General features: G+C 40.6%; 2 protein-coding genes across 2 annotated transcripts in view; one reads left to right on the top strand and one right to left on the bottom strand.

Moving 5' to 3' along the window:
- The window catches only part of arhgap10 (Rho GTPase activating protein 10), a 139,629-nt gene extending 138,088 nt beyond the window's left edge, over positions 1-1,541 (top strand). The window contains exon 23 of the mRNA XM_078412329.1: positions 356-1,541. Coding sequence (XP_078268455.1) covers positions 356-444 — 89 coding nt within the window. The 3' untranslated portion in view covers positions 445-1,541. The remainder of the gene's footprint in view (positions 1-355) is intronic.
- Positions 1,542-8,095: 6,554 nt separating this feature from the next.
- nr3c2 (nuclear receptor subfamily 3, group C, member 2) overlaps positions 8,096-19,412 on the bottom strand; it is a 260,093-nt gene continuing 248,776 nt past the window's right edge. Inside the window, exons 8-9 of the mRNA XM_078406024.1 lie at positions 12,782-12,939; positions 8,096-9,132 (exon numbers count right to left, since the gene is read on the bottom strand). Coding sequence (XP_078262150.1) covers positions 8,977-9,132; positions 12,782-12,939 — 314 coding nt within the window. The 3' untranslated portion in view covers positions 8,096-8,976. The remainder of the gene's footprint in view (positions 9,133-12,781; positions 12,940-19,412) is intronic.

Here is a 19,412-nt window from a genome sequence, read left to right as displayed (position 1 = left end):
TAGTTAGGGGTTTCTGAAAAAGAATTCTTCCATAACAATGTGAGCTTCATCCAATGAATCTGCATTTATTCCATGCCCCAATCAATTTGAGAAAAAAAGCCAACGATTCAGTTGAAGTAACCTTTCATGTTCCAAAGTCGAATTCTGGATTGCATTTTCACTGTGGTTTAACTGTGACATGGACTAATCACATGCTTTCAAAGTAGAACTGTTCCAGATGATTTCTGGTGGCAGTGTTGTCATCAGCTGATCCATGTGCTGTTGTAACCCATTGCAGACAGATCTGCTGTATACACAATCTAAAAACAAATTATATCGAGTGAAATACATTGTTCTTTATTTGTTTAATCCTCAGTTCACACTTCACGGGAACCTGGCTGGTTGGAAGGAACCCTCGATGGCAAGACTGGGCTCATTCCACAAAATTATGTTGAATACCTGTAGCAATGAACATTTGAAAATTGTAAGAAAAACTTTTCATGGTATCCATGGGCACCCTTGACAAGACAGAATCATTGCTGTTCCTACAGTGGTTCTTAGAATTGAAACAAAGGCAAATGCTGATTTGCATATTAATATAACCAACCTTGAGCATCTGTTAAAATTTGTGTTTTTAAAATTCAATATTAGCTAAAGTGCTGCTGTTACTTTGGCATGCTATTTTAATTATCAGACCTTTTATCATAGGATTTAGCAGCTGGGGGCAGCGTTAGGAAATGGTATTGCAATAAACAAACGCCAAATGATAGCTTTGTAGACATGAGTTCCAATATCTATTCTGTTGTCAAAATTTGATTCCACATGGACTTTCACTGTGCTTCAAGCACATAAATAAGTGAACGCACCAAAAGATGGGTGAGTAGACAGAGTTATTTCTATGCACTTCGGACTTTTGCATTGCCGACCATGTCTAACGTTAGGCTGTTTCAATTTTAAGAAACAGTGGAAATGTTTTTTTAAATATATTGATGTATATTTGTGAAACCTATGAAGTAATTGGATAAATATGAATCTTTAAAACTAACAGATCTGATTACAGCATTTTTATAAGATGTTAATGAATATATCATTTAGGTTTTATTAATAGGACAATTCCATTCAAATGATAACAAACTGTTATAAATTTCTTGTTTGTATATTTCTGTTAATTTTAACTTGAGAAAATTTGAACTATATTTAGTTTAAGACTTTGTTTATACTTGAGAATTGTTTAAGTTTTAATAGTTGTGTACAAGAATGGTCAGCATTGTCACAGACCTAAAGCCTTAAAAAAATCTGAGGAATATTCTGTAACTAAGAGAGAATAAAAATCACTGCCATAGTTTTGAGATTTCATTATTGAAGTTAATGGACCATAAAGTTTTACTGGATCTTTTATTTCATAAAATATTTTATTATCTTATTTCAACTAGAGATTTTAAATGGATATCTTCTAGTTGATGAAAAATAAATGATATTTCTCATTATTAAAAATTGAGGATTATAATTTCCTGCGTGCCTTTCATTGGAACGGTAGGATTGCCTTTTCAGTGTATAAAATACGAACAATATGTTGGTGTTTTCCAGTCACAGATGATTTGGAGGCATTGTCATTTTACCCAGTGTCCATGTTAATAAAATGTTGGTGAAACCAAATCCTTGCTCCTTATGTCTCTCCATTCAAGAGGGGTATAAGAAGTGATAGGGTCAAACTGCAATCTGACATGCCTGTCATCTTCCTGCAACAAAAGAACACAGTCATCGTTTAAGGAAGATTCACTTCAAAAGGTAGCAGTGTTTGTGTGGAACCAAACATCAGCAAGGAGTTAACAGCAATGAGAGGAAAGAAAATGGGACAAAAATCAACATCTTTTGAATCCACCGATAATGCCTTGCTCTCGGCAAAATTCCTGTGATGTCAAACCCAGGGAGGGGACAGCAAAGCACAACAAACCAGTCAATCAAGAGCTAGGTTTTTTAACAGATGTTCTAAAATACAAGTAGTTGCAAGTACTTCACATCAGAATGAGGGAGAAATTGAAGCACAATTTATTTATTGCCATTGAACCAGCTGAAGCAAAGTGGAAGGGAATTAAAAGGGATGATGGATTCTACACTCAATGAGCTTAGTCCTTGCAGAACAGCCAAAAGCAAAATAAATAGAATGCTTTGCCACACAACATCTGCTGTGAGAAAAAAAAGCATTTCTTTAGTATAGGTAAATGTCTTAAGGCACTTACAATGTCAAAGTAATTAGACTAAAATTAACATCAATAAAGCTTTGTCAAGGAATTGAGTTTCAATGAATTAAAGCTTAATTTATATAGTGAGTCCAGAGAATATTGGGGAGGCCGCTCTACATTTTGTTGCTTGATCGACCAAGAGAGCATTGTGACAAAGCTATACTGTTTTGTTTAAAGATACAGCGCAGAAACAGGCCCTTCGGCCCACCGAGTCTGCACCAACCAGCGATCCCCGCACAGTAACACTATCCTACACATGTGAGGGACAATTTACATTTATATCAAGCAAATTAACCTACAAACCTGTGCATCTTTGGAGTGTGGGAGGAAACCGAAGATCTCTGAGAAACCCTACGTGGTCACGGGGAGAACGTACAAACTCCATACAGACAGCACCCATTGTCGGGATCGAACCCAGGTCCTCGGCGCTGCAAGCACTGTAAGGGAGCAACTCACCCAATGTGCCACCATGCCGCTGACAGCAACTGTCACTGGGCTGTGATAATAGAATATTTTGAAGCCTTCTGCTCACTTTTGATCAGTAAAGCAGAATATAGAGTTCCCTAATTCCCCAATCATTGCTTCAGATGTACAGGATTTCAAATATTTTAAATTTCCTTTGATAAGCATTCCTGCACCAGCTCAAACTTGAGACAAGAACCCCTTCCATTGCTAGGATCGACTTTTTAGGAGTTGATACAATGATTCAGAAGAGCGTAATCCTTCCAAATAGCGCTACTGATGCACAAAATGGGATTGGCAGCACAGAACTGGACAGCCATAAGGTGCTGTCTATCAGCAGACACCCCGGCCAGAATCTGTAAATTTGTGATCTGGCATTCCATCCTTCATTATATTGTCATCATCAAGCCAGGAGATGGTTCATCTTGGTTGAATGAGGAGCACAGAAGAGCATGTTTGGAGAAAACTAATGAAACTAAGTACATGCTAAACAGTGTGCAATGGACAGAGATAAGTGCTGTCATCTTCGATGGATCAAAGCAATCTACAGACAGTGCATCTAATTGTGAATGGTGTTGGACTATTAAAGAGCAAACAGGAGGTGGGGGCTCCAAAATCTTTCCCATTAACAGCATGTGAGTGCTTAGGAAATGCTATTCATCCTTCTCTGCTGAGTGGATCATCCTTCTCTACTTTCTTCTTGGATATCCATCTCATCGGAGCATGTCTTCAGTTAATTCTGTTCATGCGATATGATATCAAGAAATGCTGAGAGCACTGCATGCAAGCTAAAGGAAAAAAACACCATCCTCACTGGAGAACTGAAGACCACTAACAAAGTTAACTGTACCTCTATCCAATCTGTACCAGTACCTTCTTAACCCAGGCACCACTCGTCAATGTAGGAAATTCTCCACAATACTTAGATTGAAATAACTTTAGCCCATCAGTTTCAGCACATTTCTTCACCTCTTCCTGCCTGTCCTTACTTTGAAATGTACTTTTCCTAACCTCTACCTTCCTATCACTTCTTCCAATTTCTAACTTACTGCTCCAGTCGTTGTCGTTACCCCCCCCCCCCCCCCCCCCACCCCTGCTCCTCTAGTTTAAATTCTGCACCACTTTGTCCTTAGAAAGGTGGTCACTGATTCTCTCCAATATGTTTGGGTGAATTTTCCTCTTGTTTTGTAATTTCATCACATTAAAAATTGTGCTGAACTGCATTGCATGTTCTACACTTCAGACACTCTTCAGAGCGGTCCAAACAGCCTGTGTCACACATCTGTCCTGATTTGCTTCATCTTGGCCTGTCGAATTATATTCCTCTTTTTAACTATTCTGAGAAAAGGCATTATTCAATTCCCTGTTGGAATTTTGGTGACTATCATGGATTTATGTCCATTAGATCTGCTCACAAGTAGAAACATTCTCTGCAAACCCACACGAAGCAAACCATAATATCACTGACTTAAATAATTAGTAGCAGTCCCATTTCAGACTCCAATGGTTGTTTGTGGTTTCAAATCTCGACCCCATAACAGAAGTCTAGGCTAACTCTCATGCAGCAAAGATTAGAGAAGAACAAAATATTAGTCGCAACAAAGTCTGATAAACACAGCGGTATTACAAAATAAGCTGCAGATTGATAGAAAAAACACTGAAAAAGTTTCCTAAAGCAGCTACCAGAACTGCCTGAGAACGGCTGAGGAAACAGTGTCTTTGTGTTTGGATCCATTTCTCTGTCATTCTGCTTTGATGATCATATTAAAATCAGGTTTTGAACGATACATGTAAGCTTGTGTGGTACTCGGAGCACTTTCTCTCAAAAAAATCCCAAGATGCAGCTATTTCGTCCTTGTGGTTATTGCAGATCTTTGAGCTGGATCACTAGTTGTGAACATTTTTCAGCTCATGTCGTGCAGAGCCAGCATCGCTGAAAATACACAAAGAAGAAAAGAGCCAAACTATCGTAAAGATATTCATAAACCAATGCTTTCACTTCACGCATGATCGGAGATTTCAGACGGAAAGTAAGTTAGTATCTCGTATCTTTGGCAGGAATCCCAATAGTAACTTTCATTTCCCTGTGCCATTTTACTAGTTTCCATGAAAGAGGAATTGTAAAAATGCTTTTGACTGGGACATACTCCACATATGTTTATATAATAATTTATATTTAATATTTATCAGGCCAAGATCAGACTTTTCAGAAACTCTTGACTTGAAAGTTGAAAGATGCCGTGGAGTGTGACTGCTATCCCGGAAGAGGATCTATTTAGCCTTTCAGGCCCTTCAGTAGAGTTGAATGTTCCTGCTGGTGATCTCTTCAACTACTATGTTTCCAGTGAGGGTTGCGAGTGGTGGGCAATCAGTAGAGGAGGAAGAAATTCTTCAAACTGCGGCATCTCTGTTCCAATTTACCAGGAGGTGCAGGAAAGGAGGGAAGCCCTAACAGTGTTGTTCTGAAGCAAACTGTCTCTGATTGACCAAGGAGCAAATCTGTTCACAGGTTTTTGTGATGAAAGGGTGAGAACAGATGCTAAGTAGTTTCTATGCTAATAAGACATGTTTCAAAGGTTGGTTTCAGCACATAATTCTGTGGTTAAATGATAATTATCATGATTTAAATCTGCCTCCAGACACCTGCAGTTGCAACATCAGAACGTTGATTAGAAGCAACCGAGTATTTAATGTGGCTGACGCACAACTCAGGGGTGAGGGGATTGCTTGTCTGGACCTATCTTTTGGGTCGGGTGGAGTTGGACCAGAATAGTGAAAGGCTTGGATAGAGTGGATGTGGAGAGGTTGTTTCCATTAGTGGGAAAGTTTAGGAGTAGAAGCCATAGCCTCAGAATTAAAGGATGTTCTTTTAAGAAGGTGGAGAAATGTATTTAGTCAAAGGGTGGTGAATCTGTGGAATTCTTTGCCACAGAAGGCTGTGGAGGCCAAGTCAGTGGATATTTTTAAGGCAGAGATTGATTGATTAGTACAGGTGTCCGAGGTTATGGGGAGAAGGCAGGAGAATGGGGGTAGGAGGGAGATAGATCAGCCGTGATTGAATGGCGTAACTTGATGGGCCGAATGGCCTAATTCTACTATCCTTTACGACCTTTTGAACAGGGGTATGTCTATTACCATTGTGGGGTGGGGGAGGGGGGGGGGGGGGAGGAGGCGCCTGCTTCATCCCATAGCATCTGATGTGTTTGCTTGGCTTTGCATCCACCTCTCATCTAAAGGGAACTCCAAGCAAGACTTTTTTCCCCTAATGGCTCCTGTTACAGGCATTCATTGTACTTGCACTCTGAAAGATTAAACACATTTTTGGTGCTTTGAGAGTTATAGACCCTTTGCCATCAGCCTTCTTCCCCACCCTATCAACCCATGACACCATTTTCAGGTAACTATGTACTTGTAGTACCAAATCCCTCTATTCTACTAGACTCCCTTGGGCACTACCATTCATTGCGAAGGTCTTGTCCTTGTTTGATTTCCTAAAATGCAACATCTCACACTTATCTGAATACGACTTTCTTTGCTATTCCTCGACCCACTTGCTGGGCTGGTCAAAATCCTGCTGTAATCATGAAAAGAGTCATAGAGTGATACTGTGTAGAAACAGGCCTTTTGGTCCAACTTGCCCACATGTCCCAGCTACACTGGTCCCATCTGCCTGCATTTGGTCCATATCCTTACAAACCTGTCCTATCTATGTACCTGTCTGTTTCTTAAATGCTCGGATAGACCCTGCCTCAACTACCTCCTCTGGCAGCTTGTTCCACACCCACCACCTTTGTATGAAAACGTTACACCTCAGATTCCAATTAAATCTTTTCTCCTTCACCTTAAACCTATGTCCTCCAGTCTTTGATTCACCTACTCTGGGCAAGAGACTCAGCATCTACCCGATCTATTCCTCTAATGATCTTGTACACCTCTCTAAGATCACCCCTCATCCTCCTGCGCTCCAAGGATCCCAGCCTAGTCAACCTCTCCCTTTAGCTCAACATCCTCGTAAATCTTCCTGTACCCTTTCCAGCTTGACACTATCTTTCCTATAACATGGTGTCCAGAACTGAACACAATACTTTAAATGCAGCCTCACCAACGTCTTATACAACTGCAACATGACCTCCCAACTTCTATACTCAATACTCTGTCTGATGAAGGCCAGTGTGCCAAAAGCCTTTTTGACACCCGATCTACCTGCGACTCCACTTCAAGGAACCATGCACCTGCGCTCTTAGATCCCTCTGCTGTCCAACACTACTCACAACCCTACCCTTCACTGCGTATTCCTGCCCATATTAGACCTCCCAAAATACAACACCTCACATTTCTCTGTATTAAATTCCATCAACCATACCTCAGCCCACCTGGCCAATCGATCAAGATCCTGCTGCAATTTTTCACAACCATCTTCACTATCTGTAAAACCACCCAGTTTTGTATCATCTGCAAACTTGCTAATCTTGCTGTGTGTTCTCATCCAGCCATCTTCACTGTCTATAATACCACCTATTTTAGTTATCTGCAAGCTTACCAACCATGGCTTGTCCATTCTCATCCAAATTATTGATGTAGATGACAAACAGCAATGGGCCTAGCACCCGACCCTGAGGCACACCAGGTCTTCCTGGATTCCATGCATCCTAAGCTTCCAGAGTTGCCTACCACGTGGAACCATCTCAAAGGCCTTGCTTTATAATTTTTGAATAAATCGTTAATACTGCATCATAGACACAAAAAGATGGAGAAACTCAGCATCTCTGGAGAGAAGGAAGGGGTGACGTTTCGGGTTGAGACCCTTCTCAGACTGCACTCTGACTCCAGTCTGAAGGGTCTTGATCAGGAACGTCACCCGTTCATTCTCTCCAGAGATACTGCCTGTCCCGCTGGAGTTACTCCAGTATTTTGTATCTATCTTCAGTTTAAACCAGCATCTGCAGTTCCTTCCTACACAATACTGCATCATGTTGGGCAAGATATTGACAAAGTCACATGATCTGTTTACAAATTCCTCTTCAAATCTCCTTGGAGTGAACAAAGGTCAGAACATAGCTCACCAATTACGCTTCTTCATCCACTTGCTGTAAGAACAAAAATTAAAGCTCTAAATACTAAAGTAATATGCAGCTTCTGTATTGAGTTTCAACACCTTTATCAAATTGATATATTGTGTTAAAGGATGACTGAATCCGCAATGCTGTGTACAACCCGGGCTTGGTTACTTTGGAAGTATTTAGGTGCCCAAGCTGGCATCATGAAAGTGGTGTCTACAAGGATAAATGTTTTTTTTGTTGCAGTTACTGTATACTAGAAGTAACTCCATGCCCATAACTGTTTCAATAACAAAGACAAAGTCATTGAAAATAAACTTAGTAACTTAATCATCATATTTTTAATATTCTTTGCTGACACAAATGTAGATGCTTAAGTGCTTCCAAGGAAATATAAATCAACTTATTTAGAACTATTTTTTTTTAATTCTGCATATCATTTGGATAAGTACAGTGTATGAATTACCAAAAGTGCTACATCAGGATTCCAATGGCATAATATACAGAACTATATAGCAAAGCACAGAAAATTATTAGACTTCTAAAAAGGTTGGAAAAGACATGATTCTCGGGGCCCAGCTACTCAGTATATTTGTTTGGAAAGTTATAAGAAAAGTGAGGCATATGAATTGTGTTGCCATTTCATCCAGTACTTGGTTCCCTATTGCTACTGCACAAAACAACAAAGTTGGAACCTGGTAAGCTTCTTAACGGTGCAGCAAAAAACAATATTGTTACAAAGCAAAAGTCACCATTGACAAAGAAGAAAATAATTAGTTAACAGTAAATTAATTACAAAATAGAAGAAATATTTAATATATTTCGGCTAGTAAATCTGTGGTTTATTTACAGCAAGAGCTGTAAAATGGTTAAATTAGATATGATATTAAAAAGGCACAACTTTCCCTTTCTTAAATACATTGTAAACGTCAGATGTTTATGCATGCAGAAACATTGCACTTTACAAAATTTTTACCTTGAAAAAAGAGACCGTATTACAATTTTTCCTGCCAAAATATATTTCTTTCAAAAAATACTTTTCTCCAAATTCCTTTTAACCTTTGAATATATCCCTTTTCATCTCTGATACATATCTATATTTTTGTCCTTCCAAAACCTTCATGAAGCTTTTCTTTAGTGTATAGCAACATACAGGACACCAAGCCTGCTAAAATAATTTTTAAAGCCAGCAAAACATGAGGAGAAAAGTTTAAGGCAAAGTTCATCTTTGAGGATCACTTCTTATGAAAAAGAAGGGATTTGGTCATTCCCGTTGTGACTTCCGGCAACTGGTCATTGATGATTTCCACCAGCATGTCTGGGAATTCAATCTTTAGTGCTCTTGATTCCACAAACGTGTAGAAGCAGAACTGGAGCAGCCCGCCGACCAGCTGTAAAGGAAGAATGTGTACTTGGTCAGAAACATGTTTCTACAGATGTGACATAATCCTCACAAGCAAGCTAACAATTGCCTGTTGGCCTTGGCCTAAAAATCCCAGGTAAATCACTCAAATGGTCATTCAGCACACCATCCCATTGTGCTTAGTAACTCCTACATTATTTTTACTTCCTACAGTGAAGTACACAGTTCGATTCACAGTAAGCCCATGGGCTGCACTTGGAAGCTTCAGTACAGTAGCCCCAGTTGATGTGTTGGAAATGGGTCCCTCCAGGAAGGTCTATAAACAGTATTGGGAGAATAAAAATTAAAGGAGGTGATAATGTGTAAGAAAGGCCAGGTGGTGGGGGGGAGGGGGTTAGATAATGTGTTTTTGAGGGGATGGGGCAGGGTTCCTGGCCTCCATCATTAGGCTGACAGGTCCTTAAAGTACTTCAATGTTGATACATGTCACTGGGCTGGAAGGCACCAATGGTGCAAGCTAGCTGATGTCGGGTGAAGCTTTGCCCCTCGATCTATTTCCTTAGATGCCAATTTTACATAGGATATTTTTTCTCTTGTCTTCTTGTTTGCACAACTCCCCTCCTTGCAGACTGAAAGATCATACAGCTAATCTGCTCCCAACACAGCTTAACGGTGGCTGCTACTGGCGAACTGCATGGTTAAATCACACTGCTCTAAAAAGAGCCCAGCACTTCAGTAAATGACATTGGGCAATTTTAAAATTGATATCATACCTAAAAAGCTTCCATCTTCAGTTTTGCAAATAAATCATAATGTTTTCACAAGACAAAACCACAGCCAATTTTGATGTTGGCTGCTGTGTGAATCCTTAATTACCACTCCTGGAAATGCAGATCTTTTTCTCTCATGCCAGACATGTTACAGCGCACCTGGAGCTCTCTCACCCTCTGCTCAGTTTCTTATGAGCCGAAGGTCTAACAATCACAATCTACAAGATTTTGTTTCAATTAACAAATATAAATCCAAGAGTTGGAGTGGAAAGCTAATTATATTGTCCTCAAACTGTGTCAGAGGGAATAAATGTAGCAACTCAGCACTTGGGTTTTGTACTGCATCAGGGAAACCTTAAACATCAGATGTAATATGTACCAGAGACACAGAACACAATCTCAGTCTCACTGCTCCTCCACCTATGTGTCAGCATTCGATTGACACTGTGCAATGACTCAAGGCTATACAATCATCCTATTCTTCAATGGGACACATCTTGCAGTTCGACTATGTTTGCACTCAGCAGCTATTTGGAGCGTGAGTTCATTTTTAATTAAGGAAAACTTCTGTGATTCCCCCAAACTACTGAAGGAACTTTTCCATAAACAAATGATTTTCAGTTGGTTGAGTCATTTCTCCAATGTTTCTGATGAAGGTCCAGGAGGAAATCGTAAAATCCATGTGGAAATTCCTTCTAATCCTGCCTTTTGGATTTTGGGCAGTCACAAAGAATTGTAAATGCTGGTTTACAAAAAAACCCACACTAAGTGTTGGAGTAACTCAGCAGTCAGACAACATCACCAAGGACAGGGGACCCTTCTTCAGACTTCAAGAGACTTCCTCCAGAGATTCTGCCTGACCGGCTGAGTTACTCCAGCACATTTGTTTTTGTTTGTAAACTTTGTGTACACGTGTGTGTTCCAGTCATGTTCAACAGATGATCTGCTGCAGTAGAGAGGGAGAGATTCCTACAGTCACACTCAGCTCCAGAAAATGGATTTCAGATGCAAGATGGTTTCAAGAGCATCAGCAATGTTAAAGGACAGCATAAGATGAGCTTGTCATTAATTACAGTTCTGAAATTGTAATTTAGTTTAGCAATTTTGATGCTTCTATCAAGAAATTAGCAGAACCCAACGGAAACATCGGGTACCAGAGATCCAGGACCAGAGATTTCTCAGAATAATAGGAAAAGTTCTGCAGAATTCCTGGACCCAGGAACACTATGGGAGGCACTGTGGTGCAGCTGGTAGAACTGCTGCCTCAAGAGTATCAGAGACCCGGGTTCGATCCTGACCTCAGATGCTGACTGTGTGAAGTTTGCACGTTCTCCCCGTGACCTCATGGATTTCCATCTGGGTGCTCCGCTCACCTCCCAAAGACGGGTGTGTTTGCAGGTTAATTGGCTTCTGTAAAATTACCCAAATAATTTGAGAGCGGATGAAAATGTGGTATAACATAGACCTAATGCGAATGAGTGATCGATGGTGGGTGTAGACTCGGTGGGCTGAAGGGCCTGTTTCTATGCTTTATCTCTAAAACTAAAACTAAAAAACTAAAAGTCACAGTAGAAAGACAGATGTGACTGAAATTTAGTCCCACTTCCTTTCACAGAATAAATTCTTGAATTCACAAATTGCTTAAAGTGAGATATTTCATAAAAATCCAGAGGAAATTATTACATCTGGACTTTTGCAGTCAATTGTTTGGAAAAGGTTCCTCTTTTACCCCCTGCTACATCATTGACTTTCCTGCAGAGAGCAGTGTGGTGGCACTATGCTGGCAGTAAACAGAGTCCACTTACGACAAACTATGTTGATTTTTCCAAACAGTTATATAAGGTAACAAGAAAATGTTTTAGCCCCAGTTTTGTTACCTTTAGCCGTCTCAAACTGTAAACACAAAACTACTTTTAATTATAGTATCGGGCTTGAAACTGAACAATCCAATCAGTTTCATTTAGGAGATATAGCAGTAGAATTTTGGTAATAGAAGTATTTTAATTTCCTATTCCAGAAACATGCATCCTAGATTCTTCTATTTATAGATTTGACAAGGTCAGGAGAAACAATAACATTTGATATATCATAGCTTCACAACTTGTATTAAAAGTTATTAATGGGTGTTAACTGATTCCAGAGGGAAGAAAAGCAACAAAAATCAAAACCTAATTCATTATGGAATGGCAGCCATCGCACATCATTGCCTGCTATTAGCTTACAGAAGCTCATGTGGCAGAAGCTGTTACTGTTAATGGGAATTGCTAATTATAACATTTATTAACAGACACTAGAAACTACTGAGATTATTTTTGAATTGAAATCACACTGCATAATACTGATAACCAAGTGATTTGATAAAATGGTGGCCGGAGGATTTCATACAAACACACTTAGTGGAAGGTTTCTGATGTACAAAATGGCCTATTTCAATCTTGCTGCTGGCTTATTCTAGTTTTAGTAGTGGATCACTGCGATTTTGAGCAGGGTAATTATGATGTGTCTGTAGTTGTAATGTGCTGACTTGATAGTGGGTTCTTCTGACTGAAACACTTCAATACTCCAGTACATTTATGTATACTTTTTAACTGAAACATTTTCAAAATAGGAAATAATGTCAATTTATTTGAAAATAATCAGCAGAGTATATTGAAAAAGACATTTTGTGTTGAGGTCAGAGCGTTTTTATTTGTGTAAAAGTTAATTTCATATTGAATCCACTTTTCTAGAAATCCTTTTAACACCAGACGTGCCAATAATTTTGAGGATTCATAGTTTTTAACTTTAAGATCCATTCCCCATCTTTATGTGCAAAAGGGTGTATAGGGTCAGAGGAAGAGGCACGAACTCCATAACAAATCAAGAGAACTGTGAAATGTCACAATCATACAATGTTCATTGACTTACCTCATGCATACAGTCTAGGACTTTGGTCAACTGACAAAACCGTTGCCAGTTTTGTCCGGTGTTATTTTCATTTCTTGCTATAACTCGTCTCAACTCCTTGATATAATTCATCCGCATCTCGTCAAATGAAGCTTGACTTTTCAGGCCGTCTTTTGGAACTGCGACACAATAAAGAACAGATTCTGTCAATTATGGTAACCGCTGGTTTTATTCTTTTAACCAAAAAAATCTACTTAAAATCCATCTCAGTATTACCAAACCATGCACTGAATTTCGACCAACAGCGATTATGGCATACAAGGAATTTTTATACTGTGATGGAACACATTCAAGTTTACTCCCATCATTGATCAGAAGTACATTTTCCAGCTGGGCGTGTTTACTTAGACAGTGCTTTCTGTTACATGGCACAGGATTCGTGGCAACTTGCCATCCATGTCTACTCAGCTTTGCAAGGAGGCATACAACAGTTAACAAATCTGCAATAAGACAAATAAGACAGCATTTCCAAATATGTTCTAACAGTCTCTTAATTACCAAAGTAATTTTTAATAGCAGCCCTCCTATGTTTATTTAGATTTGGATGCTTTTCCAGGATTTTTCTTTCCTATCACACAAAGAAGGGCACCATGGAAATGCTCAAAGAGCCTTGAACAGAAAATTCTGTGGATGTAATCCAAGAGTCATTCAACAGTAAGTGTAACTGAACGCTGCGTGAAGTTGATGCACAAAGAATTCCAAGCATGAAACAGCAAAACACTTAGTTGTGTTGGCAGAAAACCTCAGTGACAAAGTTAGTTTGCGACATGTATAACTTTGATCAGGTCACATTTGTAGTATTGTGTTTATTTTCGTCATCATATTACAGGAGGACATGGAAACTTTGGAGCGGGTGCAGCATAGGTTTGATGAACTTGAGTTTTTTTTCTGCAGCTTTGGAGGCTGAGGGACAATCTGATATAAGTACATATAGTTATGAGAGGCACAGATAGGGTAGAGTCTTTACCCCAGGGTGAAAATGTTAAATATTAGAGGGCATAGCTTTGAAGTGAGCGGGGCGGATGTTTAAGGGAGACTTGCAAGGCAGGTCTTTAGGTGGAGTGTGTTAGGTTCCTAGACGTACCAAGAGGAGAAGTGATGGAAGCAGATATGATTGTAATGTTTATGATATCACATCCTGGATTCTGGACCTCACCAACCGACCACAGTGTGTGAGGACAAAGGACCTGGTCTCGGACAGGGTGATCTGCAGCACTGGGATTCCGCAGGGAACAGTGCTAGCGCCATTCTTGTTCACCCTGTACACTGCGGACTTCAGGCACACACCTGCAGACTCCTATCGACAGTACTCTGACTACTCTGCCATCGTCGGCCTCATCACGGGCGACGAGGACAGGGCGTACAGAGAACTGATCAAGGAGTTTGTGGACCGGTGCCAGCGGAACTGCCTCCGGATCAACGCGGGGAAAACCAGGGAGATGGTGGTAGATTTCCGCAGGCGCAGCCAGGTCCCCCCGACACCGGTGAACATCCAGGGAATGGACATCAAGAGTACCTGGATCCTTATAAGTACCTGGGTGTCTACCTCAACAATAAACTGGACTGGACTGAAAACACCGATGTGCTATACAGAAAGGGCCAGAGCAGCAGGCATACGGGGCCAAGGAAAGAGCATTCACATTGCGGCTCTGTTTCCACCAATCTTTCCACCACTTCGCACAAGCAGCACAAGAAGTGCAAGGCGCCATTGTATGCAGATGTCGAGAAGTGTGTTCAGCTCTGGCTGAACAATTTCTAACCTTGTGATGGGGACTCAATAAGAAGAAGAACAGGCATATAACAGGCAGGGAAGAGAGTACAGAACACGTACAAGTAAATTACAGTTTAAATTGGCATCAATGGCAACAGACATGGTGGGCTGAAGGGCTTGTTCCAGTGCGATAATGTTCTATGTGTCCATCCTTTTCATTTGTCACTTTGAACCTAGCATTTTTGCCTTGTTTCCTTTTCCTTTCTTGGTGGTGCTCTTGTGCATTTAATGCTGTAATTTGCCAATCCCTCATTCATCAACCACTCCTTTGCATGTCAGTGATGGACTATTCCACCAATGAGATCATTAAAGTAAGCCCAACCCTAAACTCATTGTTTCTTGGAATCTCATCGTTTCTGCGTTCTCACAATACTCACCACTCTCTGGGAAGGTTCACTATGTTGTGGTCAGGAATGGGATTAGCCCCTTCCTCCACTGGCCAGCGGGCTTCAAACAAACATTCTGCGCCAACTATTATCACAGCAATAACAAGTTAGCGGATGTGTCAGGGAGGTCACATTCTGGACACAGTAGTCTGCGTCTTAGTGGAAGGGTTCTCACTATCTTGAAGCCAAGAGCGGCACTTCCAAATGCTTGAGGAAGACAGCCTTATAAACTAAAACTGGTATCAGTGCTGGCAGCAAAATTATGAAAGATGGAGATAGACTTTATTTGTTTTAATCCTATTACCAAGCCGTGCCTTGGTCTGCCAGCTCATAATCGCAGTTCAAACACTGGCCAAAATTCCAGCATGAGAGTTGGAACTTTGACACAACACAATAGTCTCACATCTAGTGGGCATTGCTCACTGTTTATTCTCTGGCTGAGCGTCACTCATTACAGAGTCCAGCAATGAATCTGGACCTTGCAGAGAATCCCCAGCATTATCAATGAGGACTGCAGAGCTATTGGGAAAACCACAGAAAATTGGTTAATTTTTTAATTATTTGCTGTTCTGTTAATATGCTCAATTACTTGAAGAATTAAAAATATGTAAAGCATATCTAGTTCATTTTAAACAGTGTTCTAAAGTTTCTGAATGTTTAAAAACTACTTGCATGTCTTAGAACTATTTTAAAACCATGGCAACTGGAGTCCAAACTTTGCTGCCTGTCAAAAGCTTCCAGAATTTAATGGGCAGGGCTCGGTCTGTCATTATTGCATTAGAGGTCCTGCTGCTATTTAAGACAGTATCATTCAACTCCAGGGCAGTTGCTCTGCATTGGCTGAGATGAGACGAGATGAGAGGTGACCATTGGCACCAAATACATATGATAGCCTTTGGCCGTTAAATCCAGCCCAATATTTCTGAAATGGTAACAACTTATAGAATATAGTATAGAAGTTGCAAGGTCATTTTGCAGTTACATAGGACGTTGTCGAGGCCGCATTGAGAGTATTGTGTTCAGTTCTGGGCACCATGCTATAGGAAAGATGTCAAGCTGGTAAGGGTGCAGAGGTTAATGAGGATATTGCCAGTACTCGAGGGTCTGAGCTATAGGGAGAGGTTAAGCAGACTAGGACTTCCTTGGAGTGTTGGAGGATTGGGGGTGATTTTATAGAGGTGTACAAAATCAAGAGAGGAATAGATCGGGTCAATGCACAAAGTCTCTTGTCCTGAGTAGGGGAATTGAGAACCACAGGACGTATGTTTAAGGTGAGGGAGGAAGGATTTAATAGGAGCCTGAGGGTACACTCATACAAAGGGTGGCGGATGTATGGAACGAGCTGCCGGAGAAGGTAGTTGAGGCAGGTACTATTGCGATGCTTAAGAAATATTTAGAGATACATGGGTAAGACAGGTTAGAGGGATATGGACCAAACGCTGGCAGGTGGGACAAGTGTTGGTGGACATGTTAGTCGGTGTGGGCAAGTTGGGCTGAAGAGCCTGTTTCCAAGCTGTATGACTCTGTGACTCTATAACTTGTTTTCTAAAGTGTATGGATATCTTTAAAGGATAAATAATATGAGTACATAATAAAATTATGATTAGTGTAGCTAGAATCTCTTGTTTTTAAGAAAATTATGTGGGGATAATCAGCAATCAGAACAACTCTAATATAGATTACTAACCAGAATAAAAACTAGTTATTTCTTCTGAACCTCTGGTTTGCTATTCTCTGATCCATTCTGAAATGATTGGCAAACCTCTTTAATCTGTCTAATGTTTTACAATATGATCTTGCATTCAGTATTGGTCTATTGGCAGAGCAAAAGGTTTAATAGTGTTCTGTGCATTTGTTAAACCTGCCCAGCTACAATTAACCTTTTGTTATCTCTGAGATGGGAACTCCTCACTGAACTTGCTGGCAGTTCTTTAGATATACTTTGCCATGGTGTCAATTTTGGTTTTATTGTGAACTGGATACTTGTAATTCAGTATTTGTGGTTTATTGCACTCTTTCAGCTCGGGATTCAAATTTGGACTCAGTTTTACCTGTACTTGTTGGCATATTACGCACGGACAGATAAAATTGTCTGGAACCCTGGTTTACTGCCTGGTCCCAACAGTTAAAATACTTCGTAACTCTTTATTTCTTAACTCCACACTCATGTCTTCCCAATGTGGAGCCAAGCTTGCCTTATTGGAGGTTAGTTGCAGAACTAGGGTTATAATATGGTGGCAAATCTGTGACGTACTCCTTCTGGAGAGTCTACAAATGCTTATTCAGTCGATGGTTCATTTCAAAGAGAGTTTAAAACATGGTGATTATCTGACGTAGCTTTCTTGGATTGGAACGTTTTCCATACATTCATAGTTCATAGGTTCACGGAGCAGAGATAGGCCATTTGGCTCATCAAGTCTAGTCCGCCATTCAATCATGGCCGATCTATCTTTGCCTCTCAACCTCATTCTCCTGCCTTCACCCCATAATCCCTGACACCCTTACTAATCAAGAATCTGTCAATCTCCGCCTTAAAAACATCCATCGTCTTGGCCTCCACAGCCGTCTGTGGCAATGAATTCCACAGATTCACCACCCTCTGACCAAAGAAATTTCTCCTCATCTCATTTCTAAAGGTACATCCTTTTATTCTGAGGTTATGACCTCTGGTCCTAAACTCTCCCACTGTTGGAAACATTCTCTCCACATCCAGGTCTTTCACTATTCGGTAAGTTTCAATGAGGTCATCCCTCATCCTTCTAAACTCCAACGAGTACAGAGCCTCTGATGCTCATTGCATGTTAACCCACTCATTCCTGAGATCATTCTCATAAATCTGCTCTGGACCCTCTCCAATACCACCACACCTTTCCTCAGATATGGGGCCCAAAACTGCTCACAATACGCTAAATGTGGTCTGACCATGCTTTATAAAGCCATAACATTACACCGGTTTTTATATTTTAGTCTTCTCAAAATAAATGCATTCACCTTCTTTACTACTTGAAATTAACATTTTGGGAATCCTGCACCAACACTCCCAAGTCCTTTTGCACCTCCAATTTCTGAATCCTCTCCCCATTTAGAAAATAGTCTATGCCTTTATATGTACCACCGAAATGCATGACCTCACACTTTGTACGCACACCGCAGAGGATCTTACCTGGTCTACCAACACCATCACCACAGTGAAGAAGGCACAGCAGAGACTCCACTTCCTGAGGATCCTCAGGAAAACCAACCTGCAGGAGAAGCTCATGATGTCCTTCTATCGCTGCTCCATCGAGAGTGTGCTGGCATACTGTATAACCACATGGTATGCCAGCTGCTCAGAAAAGGACAGGAAGGCCCTTCAGAGGGTCATCACGACGGCCCAGAAGATCATCGGCTGCTCACTGCCCTCCCTGGAGCACCTGTTCAGCCTACGCTGCCTCAGTAGAGCAGGCAAAATAATAAAAGATCCATCCCACCCCGGCCACCGTCTGTTTGTTCATCTGCCCTCTGGTCGACGTTTCAGGTCGATCAAATCCTGAACAAACAGACTTAAGAACAGTTTTTACCCCAGGGCCATACGAGAACTGAACACTACCTTCTGCACTAGGCAACACTGTTAAAAAATCTTTTGTACTTAATATAATTGTATTTATTTGTTTTTGCAATTATTGCATATATGTTTTTACGCACCGTCAGGATTGGCTATTTTTTAATTTTGTTGTACTCGTTGCAATGACAATAAATGAATATTATTATTATTATTATTATTTGCTAAGCTTTATTCCATCTGCCACTTCTCAGACCACTCTCCTAACCTGTCCAAGTCATTCTGCAGAATGCCCGGTTTCTCTACACTACCTGCCCCACCACCTATCTTTGTGTCATCCGCAAACTTGGTAAACATCAGAAATCTGGGTACTCTGCTCAATTTTCTGGATACATGACCAGTTTACATGCTTGAAAAGCAGCGCGTAATTCAAAAATGTGTAAATGAAAGTTGTTTATAAATTTGAGCACGTTATTCCAAAAATACAAGCTTGTAAATAAAGCTTTGGTATTAAAGGAACATGTGCATTGTTTCAAACGCATAAATCAAAAACGTGTTAAAACGTGACGTGACTCTACTTCAGAATACTACCATGCTCCCTTTGGCAGCACAGTGGCACAGCGGTAGAGTTGATGCCTTACAGCACCAGAGATCCGTGTTTGATCCTGACTTTGGGTGCTGTCCGCACACAGTTTGTACATTCTCCCCGTGACCTGATTGGGTTTTTCTCCAGGTGCTCTGGTTTCCTCCCACATTCCAAAGACGTACAGATTTGTAGGCTAATTGGAGTGATAAAATTGTGAATTGTCCCCACTGTGTGTAGGATAGTGTTCGGGTACGGGGATTGCTCATCGATGCGGACTCGGTGGGCTGAAGGGCCTGTTTTCACACTGT

The sequence above is a fragment of the Rhinoraja longicauda genome, chromosome 1, assembly GCF_053455715.1.
Source record: "Rhinoraja longicauda isolate Sanriku21f chromosome 1, sRhiLon1.1, whole genome shotgun sequence".
NCBI lineage: Eukaryota > Metazoa > Chordata > Chondrichthyes > Rajiformes > Arhynchobatidae > Rhinoraja > Rhinoraja longicauda.
The sequence above is the reverse complement of the archived record's forward strand: the minus strand, read 5'-3'. Positions and strand labels throughout refer to the sequence as shown.